We start from the raw sequence: 14058 nt of genomic DNA on the forward strand, positions 1-14058 counted from the left end.
CAAATAGTCGGCTAAAAACCTTTCACTTTTCACCGTGTTTTAACCGTGTATTCAACCTCACCGTGTATTCAACGCTGAAATGCTTACAGTGCTTCTGGGTATAGAACACATCAACAGTTTCCACTTACAGGACAAAAGACCAAGTGACACAGCAACAGTTCATTTGTATTTATTAAAGCACAATATAAATATAACAATGTTCTTTATATAAAAACATAATCTCCTTTTCCTTCTTTAAATGTCGTTTTCAAAGCCACACAGGAGCCTGTTTCAGGAGATCTGCCATATTTTCAAGCTGGACATCTGTAAATAAAACAAGTATTAGAAAAACATATTGACTTAGACAGTTTTGAACATCTCTTCACCGGAGACCATAGACGTCTTTTAAACGTGTTTTGAACGGAACGATGCTGACCTGGATATTACACAGTATATGCTCTATTTTATAACGTTGGGCTACAGGGACAGTCCACAAAGAAAGTGTCTCCAACATTAATAACACACGTCTATGTTTACCGTTCATAACATGTTATCGCTCCAAGCTAACATGCTAACATGCTAACACTAGCTAGCAGCCTCACCCGCATGATGAGCAACATGATATTAATGGTATGGTAATGATATTTCGGTTTGCAATATTGGAATAAGTAGTTCAAGTACTTACACAGTGTGTCGTTAGCGTGAAGCCTCGTTTATTCCGTCAGCTCGTTCACTTCGCTCATGAACTCAGTAAGCTCCAGCTAGCTAGCTCAAATAGTGCCGTTTCCAGCCATCCGCCTCTACCTCAGCAGAAAATTGCAGAGTCCGTGCGCATGCGTATTCCATGTATTTTAGTGAACATACAGAAATAATGTGCTCTGCTCTCATTATGATGTCCTGTGAGCTTCTTGTGGACAGCACACAGTCTATAGTTCCATATTTACGACGTTTTATATGAGACATTGAATGCGTTGAAATAAGGTCTTCGTGTAGACCAGGGGTGTCCAAACTACGGCCCGCGGGCCAAGTACGGCCCGCAGTCCATTTTTAATTGGCCCGCAGCAACTTCTAAAAATATAATGTCATATGGCCCACACTTGAAACTTGCGCTTGACTGTATTGTACTTCTTAGTTTCACCACTAGGTGGAGATACTGTGTTGAACAAGGCAGCTTCTCCACAAAATAAGAGCAATCAAAGAAACGTTTAGCCCGGATGATGACACGCCCTACACTGGTGCCGAGCGAGAACAGAAAGTTAAATGGCAGTTAGCTCAATAAGAGTATTTTTTTCCGTGCAAACAAAACACAAGAAAAAGTCACAATAGCAGCCACGAGGTAGCTCAACTCATTGCCCGCCACGGGAAACCTTTCTCAGATGGTGACTTCATAAAACAGTGCCTCACTAAAGTCGCAAGTGCCCGGAATAAATGCAGGAATTCAACAACGTTAGCGTGTCCAGAAACAGAGTTGTGCGGCGAATCGAAGACTTGTCAGCTAACCTAAACCATCAAGTGTCAGATAAAGCTCGTGCTTTTGCGTTTTACTCCATTGCATATGATGAGAGCACAGATGCCACAGACACCGCACAGCTGTTAATTTGTTTGCGGGGAGTTGACGATCATTTCTGCATTAGGAGCTGCTTGATTTTAGGAGTCTAAAGAGCACAACAACAGGTAAGGACATGTTTGAAGCTGTGTCAGATGCAATTGACAAGATGGGACAAGCTGTGTGGAGTTATAACAGATAGGGCTCCAGCTATGAAAGGCGAGCGGCGGTGAGGCTCTTCAAATGCAGCGTATCACCCACCAAGAAGCCCTCTGTGCTAAGACAGTCCAGCTCGGCGATGTGATGAACACGGTTGTGAAAACTGTCAACATAATTCGAGCACGAGGGCACTCTACGCAACTTCAATGTTGCGCACTTCCCCACGCAGTCCGAAGTCAAATGTGCTTTTCCAAAGGCCAACCTTTCTGCTAAAAGGGGGAAATACGTGTCCGTGATAACGTCTCTCGTGACAGAACTCAGTCAGTGCTTACGTGGCGGCTGGTCAATAGAGGGCGATAGGGCGCCGCCCCACCTTGAGCCACAACAAATAAAATAAAATGAATAATAATCATAATAAACTATACAAATTGTCAATATTCGTGTTTTTGAAATATGGAATCACCCAGTAATATGTGTAAAATATGATATCTGCGGTAAATATATGCTTTTCCTGCATGTCCTCTCTGCGTGTGCACGTCTCAGCAGCGCTGGAGAAACTGCCCAAAAGAGCAGTGAAGCAGTTTAGCCAATTGCTGATTAAAGATATGAATGTGTGACATACAATTTAGCCAATCAGTGCCCTCAAATAGATTCAGCTTGGAGCAGAATCGGTTCTGCCCCAAGCTGCGCGTTCCCGTCCGGACGAGTCTCTACAGGCGGGCGCGAGCTCCAGCGCGAGCACTACTCCTCCAAGACCCGTTTGAGAGGAGAACTTTGAGGAGAAACTGCAGTGCTGATATCAGATCAGCCTGACCTCACAATCAGACAGCAGACTAGCAGGAAAGGGAAGCAGTACATGCGAAGCTACTAGCTGTAAATAAGATGTCCTGACGTGTTTGTCAAAGTGTTATTTTCTGCTTTTTTTCATGTTGGAATAAATGTTAAATATTTAACTGCAAAGTAGCAATACGTGTTTGATACCTTAATTTATTTAGCATTAAATCATACTGGGATGTTTGCTGAAATTGATTGGATGTGGCACAGCCCTACCTAGAACATGTTCCACCAGCTGCCATGGCTTTCAATATGTTTCTCTCATTGAGAGAGACATCGAGCTGTTCTCAACTCCCTTCTATTTGAATAATGAGTCTGTTCGGCTCAACATACGTGAGCAAACATCTCTGTTAAATCTGAACAAAAGCACATTCAGAACCAAATTTGATTGATTTTGCTCACTTTAACACACTAGGGGTGAGGCGATCGGACCTGAGTGGCCCAGCCCTTGGTATATTTTTCTGTATGTGGCCCTCAGTGAAAAAAGTTTGGACACCCCTGGTGTAGACCATATATGAACGGACAGCGTAATATGATTGTGGAGAAATACGTTTAAAGTAACCAAAATCACGTCTCTTTCAACCTACAACTGAACAAACCATCAATATTTTAAAACAAATTGGTGTTTTGTGACACATTGATATTGTAACCGTAATTTAGCCGGTTCAAAAGACGGTTAAAATACGTCTTAGACGTTCAGACCCCATATCAACGCTTTTTCAACCAGAAATCAACATTGAAATCCGGGTTAGTGCTCACTGGGTCATGTCATACGTCGTCAATTGTGATGGCGAAATATTATACATAACGTTCTGTCTATATAATAGTAAGCTGTTTGTTTCATGTGACATTTAATTTGCATACAAACATTTGAATGGACATTTTTGTTCCGCTTTCGGCTGCAAAAAGAGGCGCCACAAGTCATTCCCAAGTTACAGTGAGGGACGTTCTGTATCACTAAATCCATAATTATGTTCATCTCAAATGTAAAAAACAAGGAAACATCAGATGTGGTTTTGGCTCTAACAAGTTAGAAAGAAGTAAAACAGACATGTTTACAACATACATAGCCTGCAGAAATGGCTCTTATTTTGTCACTCATGCAAATACTGTGATGTCCTCTGGACATAACGTGTTGAAACGGCTAGGCCGTGTTTCTGTTTGTTGCCAGAAGAGTCAACTGTCCAAGTTGAAACGGGTTTCAATCAAGTGTCTGAAGACTCTTCCTCCCATGCTGAGCTTGATGAATGAGACAAAATGGCCTCACTTCAAGCAGAAGCCTTTGGATGAGGTGAATTATTTACATGAGCAAGTCTGTTCTTGCCCAGAGTTTTGAACGGAACGATGCTGACCTGGATATTACACAGTATATGCTCTATTTTATAACGTTGGGCTACAGGGACAGTCCACAAAGAAAGTGTCTCCAACATAAATAATGGGGACCTTTTGTCTGTCTCCGAGTGTTTGCAAACACCCTTGGAGAGAGACAACAAAAGCATTTAGGGAATGAATGACGATGGGTCTTAGGTGAACAGTTTGTTTGTCCATGGCGGTCACAAAAAGGCAGACGTTTTGTTTTGGGGGGGTGGGCATGTTTGTTGTAGTTTAATGATTATCTCAGCATGTGACTTGAAGAAGGGGCTTGCTTTGGTTTCTTGCTGGAAGGGTGGACAGTTATGAAATGAGATCTTCAGAGTCATGGTTTTGAAATACTTTGCTGAGGGGGAGGTTGTTTGGGCCCGGTGAAATGCCTCTATTGTTTTGCCCACAGTTCCTCGGAGTTTCTCAACTCTTGTCACTTGGAAAGAGGGCGTGTGGGAGAAGCCAGCCAAACAGTACATACCGCTTCACAGCAACGACAGATACGAGTCAATATGAAAATCCAAAATTAACGAGAAGAAGGCGAGGAGGAACAAAAGCAGGGAAGATTAAATATTAACATTGTGCCTTTACAAAGTGGAACATTACCCTTGAATGTCAAAGTGGAAACAAGTCACATAAATAAAGAGACGAGTTGGACTGGTGCTTTATGGGAGAGGGGCTGAAATAGAAACAATCTTAAAACAATAACTGTAGACAATAGTATATTAGCACTAAACACAAAGTACAGCTGAGGCTGATGGGAATGTCATTACTTTTGCAGATATTCGGTCAAAAACCAAAGTATTAGACAATTTCTTTAGAGGGTCACATAAGTTATTATCCTTCATTCTGATGGGAACGTGTGTACTACATTTCACGACAAGCCATCCACCAGTTGGTATGATATTTCTATGAAAGAAAACACTTTAGGGGCAAAGTCGGGGGGGGGGGGGGGGAGGAAGCCTCAAAAAGCACGGAAATCCTGCATAAAAACAGGCGCCACAAGTCATTCCCAAGTTACAGTGAGGGACGTTCTGTATCACTAAATCCATAATTATGTTCATCTCAAATGTAAAAAACAAGGAAACATCAGATGTGGTTTTGGCTCCAACAAGTTAGAAAGAAGTAAAACAGACATGTTTACAACATACATAGCCTGCAGAAATGGCTGTTATTTTGTCACTCATGCAAATACTGAGTGGGGGGGGGGGGGGGGGGGGGAGGAAGCCTCAAAAAGCACGGAAATCCTGCATAAAGACATGCGTCCGCGAGAAACATGCCACTAGGGAGAAGTTTTGTTTGCCAGCTAGACAATGAGCCGGAGCAGGGAACCAAAGCAGGAACTGCCTTAAAATCAACAACGTTAAGGTTCTGGAATGGCTGAGTCAGAGCCCAGATATCAATCGAGAGTTTGTAGCCGTTCACTCGTGATCCCTCGTGATTCCTGAAGACGAATGGGGGAAAAATGGGTCCAGATGTGCGAAGCTGACCTACCCACACATGACTCAAGACTGCTGCCAGAGGTGCACCTACTAAATACCTGAAGATGGTGAACACTTAGAAGACTGGCCGTATTTTACATTTGCCATTTGGATCACTTTGTGTGTTTTCACTTTTGACATAAAAAAAAAGCGCCACATTAAATCTACTTTGCTTCAATGTTGTAAGACAACAAAACATGAAAACTTCCAAGAGGGAGTGAATACTTTTTAAAAGCACTGTAGGAGGCAAAGTTACCAAACTGGCTGCTATAGGCTACATCAGCTTTGACGTGTCTTGTCATGTTAAGAGCTTTAATGAAACTTCACCGTGTCACAACACCACCACAGACTGAAGCATCACATGTGGAGAGTAACGCCACTTAAAACGCATGTTGATGGTTTGGCCGTGTGGTCTCAGTCTCTGTGGCTGGCATATTCCCTCAACAGTCGAATCTGCTGTAGAGGCATCCCCAAAAATACAATCTGGAGAACAAAATGGCGCAATATGGCCTCTGGGTTTGGCAAAGCAGAGGCTGAACATTCCACATGACTGCAGTAAGATCAGCTAAAGCGATACGATTATTCCTCTGCAAACACTCTCAGAGCTGCTTTCTTGCCACATTGGGGGTTTTAGTTTCCAGCTCAACACACAAGACACCTTTCAGCAGACTGTTAAGAGGAAGACGGTCTGCTCTCGCTCACTGTCTGGAGACACTCGGCATGCAGCGACAAAAACAAACATGGCAAACTCCTCTTCACACAGTTCAAAAGGAGTTGGCCGAAAAGGAGAGGTCTGAGGTTATCCTGAGTCATGAAGGAACCTCCTCTTCTGTGGCTTCCTGTGGAAAAACTGACAGGTCACGGCCACATGAAGGCAACTCAGTCCTGCCAGTCATTTCTGCCAAAGTCAGCTGCCGTGCATAGGAGGAAAACTTTGTACGAGTCATGTGTAAATAACTGTGCGTTTCTCTGGCTGTTGTAGGAGCAGCATATTTTCAAAATATATATGTATTGTGCTTATTTGTAACTGCCACGACAAAAGGCTAAAGGACATCCGAAAGCTCACTTAAAAAGAAATTACAAAAGCCTTAACTCGATATTATGATATTCTCAATGCAGTTAGATGGTGTTTGTTTGTTTTTGTGTGCGTGTTTTCCAGCCAATGCCGTTACTCATTCACGAGTCATGTGAAATGTCACTGCAACCACACCCAGAATCCAGACCGCCATCAAACCCTCAGTGGCCACAGCAAATCCTCCTTCGGTCTCAAAAACACACCAACAATAGGAATGCGGGTACAGTTGTGTGTTTTTTGCTCCCACTGTGTTACATTATCTTTTTATATCTAAGATTTGCCTCAGAAATATGTAAAAGTAGAAAAATATATCTATATATTTAAATTACTAAGCTCTCTACTGACACCGTGTGGCAGGAGGGCAGAGCTGCAGTCTCAAAGAAAAGTAAGAACAAAAAGAGTATGAAAAGAAAATAGAAGTTTATTGAGAAGTCTGAATCCTGCTCACCCTTCCACAGTAGCAGAAAGACAACACAAACAAACATTAGTTAAAATCTGGACACATAAATACCGTTTCTCTTGTATCATGAAATCCAAAAACAATCTATTCCAGTCACACAAACGTAAAGAGGGAGCGGGAGTGAGGAAAGGACAGCCGAGTATCCGTCCCACTGCTTCAAAAACAAAACAAAACAAAAAAAAGAAAGCGGCTGGTGGTCGGTCTGTCTCTAAACCTGAACATAAATAATGAGACTGTGCTGTGGAGAGACACCAGTGGGATCAGTGCAGTGGTGGAGTGAGCTGAAGGATTCAGATTGTCGAAATTCCTCTTACACCGGGTTAACCTCCTCGATCTTTACAGGGATGCTTTGACATTTCGGGGACATATTGGCTTTCAGACACTGATGAAAAGACAAATATAAAGCTACAACCAGCAGCAGGTTAGCTTAACTTAGCAAAAACACTGGAAACGGGGGTCAGTCCGACGGTCATAAAATCCTCCTACCGACACCTCTGGAGCTCAACAATCAACACCGTGGTTTCGTGCCTACACGAGGTGTAAAAGCAGGGACCAGTAACTGTCTAGACTCAAACACTGGCTGTGCGTTCCAATACCCGCACCAGCATGTTGTCGAGTATGACAGCAAAACATATTGAAAAAAATAGCAGGATGCACAATCCTCTGCAAAGTGGACCTATGAGCACGAGGCTCGACATTATTAAAAAGGTGCAATGTCATGACAAAGTAGTGTGTCCCACCGACCGCACAACGCAAATTACCTAACAAGATCTAACTTCTTACTTGGTGAGCTTTGAGTGTGCTGGTAGGAGGGTTTTGTTATGTTTGGACAGAGCTAGCCAGGCTACCCCCCCCCCCCCCCCCCCATTACTGATTAAGCGAAGCTAATCTGCCACTAGCGGTAGCAATGACATTATTGTAGCGTGGTAACAGCCTTTTAATCCGCTCTCCAGAATGCTTTGTGCAACAACACCACAAAACACCAGACAGACCGGCAACCGAAATTCTTTCAAACGACTGATGCAGAAAAACACCCACCGTCCAAACTGTCTCTGCGAGTGCCAGCCTGAGCATGTACATGCATTTTGGGGAGAAGGGGGGGCTAATGGGGGGGGGGGGGGGGTCTTCAAATGACAGAGGGTTTACCACCACCCTTTACCAAACTGTGCCAAATACAGAACAAACAAATGCTTTACGTCAAACAGCCCTGAACATAAAACCTTCTCTACGGGGAAAAAGTTCCCCCGTAGCGTCACCCACCGATCACGACAGCAGAGCGAGCAGCAGCATGAAGTATTGTTCAGCTTCCTCTTACCTCACCCTCCTGTTTTTGGCACTGATGAGTTTGGTAAGGTACATGCATGGAATCCCACGTGTGGATGCATCTATGTGTTTCTGTGTGTGTGTGTGTGTGATTTAGATCATGGCTGTGGGGTTTTTCTCTCGCTCACACTCAAAAATCTTGACATTTGTTTTCATTTGCCCTAATCTAAACCAAAATAATACAGTCTTCGGGGTGGGGACGGGGCACCTGAAAAGCTTTGTAAAATGCAGGTGACCCCTCCCCATCTGATGGTAATTCTTTCCCGTCTTCTCTCTCTCTTTCTCTACCAATCTTCCTCCTCCTCCTCCTCTGTCCAGGCTGCTCTAGCGGATGGCCTTGACGGGGCTCTTGAAGCTGGAGGCGGCTTGCAGCTGCAGCTGGTAGGCCATGGGGTGGATCTTGAACCCGTACAGCCTGGAGAAAAGAACACAGGAATAAAGCCAGTGAGCACTTCTTCTGGAAACAGTTTAACTTGGTTAACAAAAACAAAACGTCACGAGCGGCGCAAAAGCGACTAACTTTGAAGTTCAAAAGAAATCGAAGAGATGCAACAGAAACACGCACACTGGAATTAACGAGGCCGTGTATTTGTTTTTAGGGCGAAGGCAACGAGGCGTGATCTTAAGCGCCAACTGTTTCCCATCACTCCACCCGGCCTGTCCCTCGTCTTCTGTAAACAGACGTCATAACAGAATGAAACACCACGCAAGAAAAGCATGCGAGGAAATAGACTTATTTATATAGACTTATATAGACTTATATAGACTTAAATAGACTTATATTTTGAGAAGGAATTAAACATTTCACTTTTTCATTCGTCCCAAATTCCAGCTTCTAAATTGTGAAGATGTTCCTCTTTTCTTTGTCTCAGGTGATAGAAAACTGATTATCTTCAGGTTTCGGAGGGTTGGTCTGACAAAACAAGCAATTTGATATCATGTCCTTGTGTGCTCTTCTCTAATGAGTGAGAACTGTCAAACACAGCGTGCCCCAAAAACACACACCGATGGGTCAGAGTGCAGATGAATGACGGCACCGGTGCAACCCGGTTCTAGTCAACGGGAGCACACCTTGGGGCTCGGCCTGCTGTACTAACCTCGGGACAAACTGATTGGCGGGCCTCTTGGGCCTGTACTCAGGGTGAACCATGAAGAGCATGTGGGGGAAGCCAGTGCCAAAATAGGCTCCATCTGTGTGGTGGTGCCTTGAGGACTTGGGCGTGTAGACGTCCATACATTTAGGACAGTACAGCTTCACCATGGCCTCTCCTGGGATGTCTGACAGACCTGTGGGGGGAGAAGAGGAAGAAAGACACTGGTTTAGACGAGAGAGTAAATCTGCTACATGTAAGATAGAGGCCGCACTGGAACGCTGCCAGTACAAATAAACAAGTACTCATACTTCATAGTTCCTTGTCACAGGCAGCCAGGATGAGTGGCTCCATAAATCTACAGACCTAAAAACCCACTGTCCCAAGTATTCATCTTTTCACTTACCGATAGGAAGCATCGGCTGATTCTCACAATAGACTCGGGGGCAATAGCCAAAATCTCCCTGTTGATACTTCTCCAACTGTAAAGGATAAAACAGCATATTATAATATATTACAAATATAAGTGGCAAACACTAATAGACTCGGGGGCAATAGCCAAAATCTCCCTGTTGATACTTCTCCAACTGTAAAGGATAAAACAGCATATTATAATATATTACAAATAGAGGTGGCAAACACTTGTCGTTTAACAAGTGTCGTACCTCTAAAAGGGGAGCGCATTTAGTTTTTACAGTAAAGATCACAATATTGGAAACAAACGTCCTCTAACTACAGACGTTTGTCAGAGCTCGTTTACCACACAATGCGGGTGGGACATTTCTGCCGTGTCATCACCATTCATATCTCTACAGCGACAATGTGTTCATGATTAAATTGTTTACTCGAGCACAGCGGTGGAGGAAGAAGTACCGTAGTCAGATTATGCAGAATGTCCCATTTCAGACTAGTATAGGCTATAATATTTATAATTATTGATGCAATTATGTCTATATCACTTTAATGTTGCAGCTTGTAAAGGTGGAGCTTATCTTAACTGCTTTATATACTTAACTATAAACTTCTTAATAAAACATCATAGCTTATTGGTTCATTTGTATTATGAATCTGCAAAGTAATTGGGAACTAATATTGTCAAAGATATGTATGAAAGTAAAAAGTACAATATTTCCCCCATTTTCCTCTAGTGGACAAGAAGTATAAAGTTACATAAAAATGAAATAATCAAATCAATGAAGTACCTCAATGTACCGTTGTACTTAAGTACAGCACTTGAGTAGCCTCCGTGTACGTAGTTAAATTTCACCACTGCTAGAACAAGAGTCCAACATTGTTTGCTGGAGCACTAAGTTCTTCATCGATCTGGCCTTTTCATTTTGCCCTCATCGTGCACCAGATTGATGCATTTAGCTTTAAAATGTACAAACTTTGCTCCACCGGACCACAGTCTCACAAAGTCCAGTGGTTAGCACAGAGGTCCCTGTTAGTTTGTCCCCTTCCTCGTTGATGACACAAAATTCTATTCACCATTGCTGCTCTACATGGGTTTTATTTACTTTTCAAGCAGATTCGCCCTTTCAATAATGCAACGAGACGAACCGGTCTGTCTTTGCACTGCTGGGAACGTAATTAAAGCACGTTGATGATGACGACTCAGTCCGAGCACATGTGACACGTTTATCTCGTGCTTTGATGGTGCTATCAGAGGGTGAAATCTGACACTGAGCTATGAATCCAAAACTACCCAGAAGATCTCTCTGGCAGGACTGTTGTGAACCCCCTTCATCAACTAGTGCAATGAAGTCCAACAGAAGTTCATTCATTCATTTTCCCATTCACCCCTTTAACTGACTGTGCAAGTCATCAAAAGTGTTTAAACTGACTACTTTAACGTCACATGGTGTGAATCATTTTTAGTAGTGGATTTTGCTCAGGCAGCTGGCGCCTACCATCTGTGCGATGCCTCGATTAGTGAGGATGTAGCGTGCGTGGATGAGGCCGTACAGCATCTCCGCTGCCTGCTCGATCAGGTCACTCTGGTTGGGATTGTCCTCCAGCTCCTCATCTGAACACACGAGGCAACAGAGAACAGTGTTGGTGTCAACATTTCATTTTGACATTTTACAGAGATGCAGAACTGTGGAGAAAAATATTTTCAAAAAGGACAGGGAATACCAAAAATACAACAGAGGGAGTGCTCTTGTGACACATAATACTTCAATCAAAATGTTCCGCACATGGTTTCAAAGATCCTGTGACAATGTACAGCGACTTAGAGGGAAACAACTATGTGTTTAAGTGTATGTAATCAGGGGAGAAGCAGCTGGCACAGCAGCTGAGAAGGATAAACAGCCTTAAAACAAAAGAGTGCCGAGATCAAATGTTCATTCTCATTTTATTTGATAGATGACATGTGCAACAGTGCTCAACATGACAGATTAGAAGAGCAGCGTTACGTTAGACTCAGTAATGAAAGAAACACCTGGCAGCGACTACGCCGGCAGCTCTTGATCACCGTTCTATTTGGTCTCAGCGTTCAGATTTTAAAGCTGTTAAAAGATTATTCTGCTGTTGTTTGGGATGGTTCTCCTGTCTTGACAATTATCCACCGTTTCAAACAATGCAATGGATGGTAACCAGTGCTTAGCTTAATATGAGAACATGAGATACGTACCTGGTTCGAGGTCCAGGATCATATCAAGGGCCTGGCGGTAGTGAGGAACCTGCTCATTGAGCCCTGTCAGATTAAACTTGTCCTGGATGTAGTCTTCATCCACCTTTAAGGGAGGAAATCAGATGAGAAAATATATATAACAGGATAGGTTCATGTTTTATAAAGTCAATGCCAAAAGCTACATTAAAGGCGTAGTCGCTGTTATCCAACTGGAGTTATATTGTGATGGGATCTTTTTGCAGCCAGTATGTACAGAATAAAATGATTAGAGCAACCAATACCTCTTCAAGGTACGTGTAGGTATGATAGTATTGTTTTAAGCTAAACTTGAAAAACAGTCAATCTATTTTAATAAGGACCAATGGGACTGATCCAGGACAATGCTGCTGAAAGTGTGAAAATACAAACTCACTGAATTGTAAGAAATGTCCTTAACAACTCAAAGGCTACGAAAAAGTCCATTGAGGAAGTTTAAAGTCACAAAAACATTCAGTAAATAAAGGTTCAATAGAATCAATAAGGAGCATGTAAACTCTGGGGTACAAACTTTGATTTTACATGGTTATTATGAACTTCAATGGACGTAACATTTCTCAATCTGAGTGTTAGATACTTTGCAGTTGCTTGACGCAACAAGCTTTTTCCACAGCCTCTAGATTGCCGAGACTTTCTACCATCACGTACGTTTGTTTTGTCGTTCACATTCCTCTGGAGATAAGTTTAATGAAGTGATCTGGGAGCGAAATGTGTGACATCTGAGAGCGCAGGAGCCAACACACTAAAGCATTCTAGATCAGGGCTGGACATGGCTGTGTGGTGAAAGTAACAGTGAGAAGAGACACAACAATATTACAATCTACTCGACTCGTATGTTTATATTTTTGCTCATCAATAACAAGTCCAGCTTTTATTTTAACTTCATTCTGATGTGCAACTACGTGGATGGCGACAGTTAATATACGAAGATATATCAGACAAAGAAGCTTACTTCACAGAAAAACTCATTCCCCCTCAGTCCACAGAACCAGGAGATCCACGACACTTCTTCTGAACTGCTCATCTCTGAAGACCTATAAAAGGAGAGATGAAAATAGTCAGATATGATCCAAAAATAAATCAACTGGGCTACATCAACATTCACACTCTTTAACATAATAGCTATGATTGTAACACCCAATGTCAAAATCAAATATTCAACAGGCCAGACTCCTCCTAAATATGTTAACAACTTTGTTATACCTAACACTCTCTCGTGACAAGAGTAACTTAATGTTAGCTGTATGAAGCTATGGCTTCCAAACCTGATGACGGCTAGGCTAACTACCTAGCTAGCATTATTTTCTCAACACTGTTACATTTTATAAAAGCAGTCATTACATCGTGCTTTTTTATATATTAATACAGAACAATCGTATCTTAAATGTAACGTGATGGTCTGGCCATACGTAACGGAAACAGGTTAACGTAACCATCGTTAGCTCGCTAAGCTAAACCCCGCTAGCGGCTAGCACTGAAACTGAAATTCAACATGGCGCATCGCTAAAAAACAGGCCCCATGACTAAAAAAATGCTCTTTTTTGAGCCAACTCTGCCTCTGCGTTTAAACGTCTAAATATAGTTACGTGAGTGATTTCGCAAACCTACCCGGCTTTTAACTTTTATAGTCCTTCAAAAATCCAACAGATCAAAAACTTAGCAATCACACCGGTGTAAATAAGATGGACACCACCTCCCAGTTCACCCTCTAGGTTACGTTCTTCCTCTTCCTCCCGGGACTCGGAGGCAGCGTTCAGCGCCGACGACGCGCTGCCGCCGCCCACTGTTTACTTTGAGTATTACACAAGGTGCGCTCACATGTCTTGCAAATGGCCAGCACCTGTACTTCCATCCTTTACCCCTCCTCCTTTTTAAGAAACTGCATCAAGTTTGGAGTTATTTCTAGAAATGAAAAACCTGTACATTATTTGCACTTATATATATATGTGCTTATATATATATAAGTTATAAGGCCTCTAATAACATACCTTTATTTAAGTTATTTATGTTCTACTTTATCTATTGTCTTACTGTGCTCCCACATTATCATACATCTATTTTTTCACAATTGTAAGAC

At 42.6% G+C, this 14058-nt stretch overlaps 1 protein-coding gene across 1 annotated transcript; it reads right to left on the bottom strand.

The window, feature by feature from the left end:
- Positions 1-6837: 6837 nt before the first annotated feature.
- On the bottom strand, positions 6838-13705 carry csnk2b (casein kinase 2, beta polypeptide). The gene is made up of 7 exons (XM_079288768.1): positions 13590-13705; positions 12934-13015; positions 11946-12048; positions 11221-11336; positions 9717-9792; positions 9317-9506; positions 6838-8634 (listed from the first exon to the last, which is right to left on the bottom strand). Exons 2-7 carry the CDS (start codon positions 13003-13005, stop codon positions 8544-8546), a joined length of 648 nt encoding a protein of 215 aa, XP_079144894.1. The 5' UTR covers positions 13006-13015; positions 13590-13705; the 3' UTR covers positions 6838-8543.
- Between the last annotated feature and the right edge of the window lie 353 nt (positions 13706-14058).

This window comes from Melanostigma gelatinosum, assembly GCF_949748355.1.
Source record: "Melanostigma gelatinosum genome assembly, chromosome: 17".
NCBI classification, from domain to species: Eukaryota; Metazoa; Chordata; class Actinopteri; order Perciformes; family Zoarcidae; genus Melanostigma; species Melanostigma gelatinosum.

Coding starts and splice junctions, on each gene's coding strand:
- csnk2b (XM_079288768.1), bottom strand. CDS start 13,005: ATGAGCAGTTCAGAAGAAGTGTCGTGGATCTCCTGGTTCTGTGGACTG. Junction 12,049..12,933: donor GGAATGAGTTTTTCTGTGAA/GTAAGCTTCTTT, acceptor CCTCCCTTAAAG/GTGGATGAAGACTACATCCA. Junction 11,337..11,945: donor GATCCTGGACCTCGAACCAG/GTACGTATCTCA, acceptor TCGTGTGTTCAG/ATGAGGAGCTGGAGGACAAT.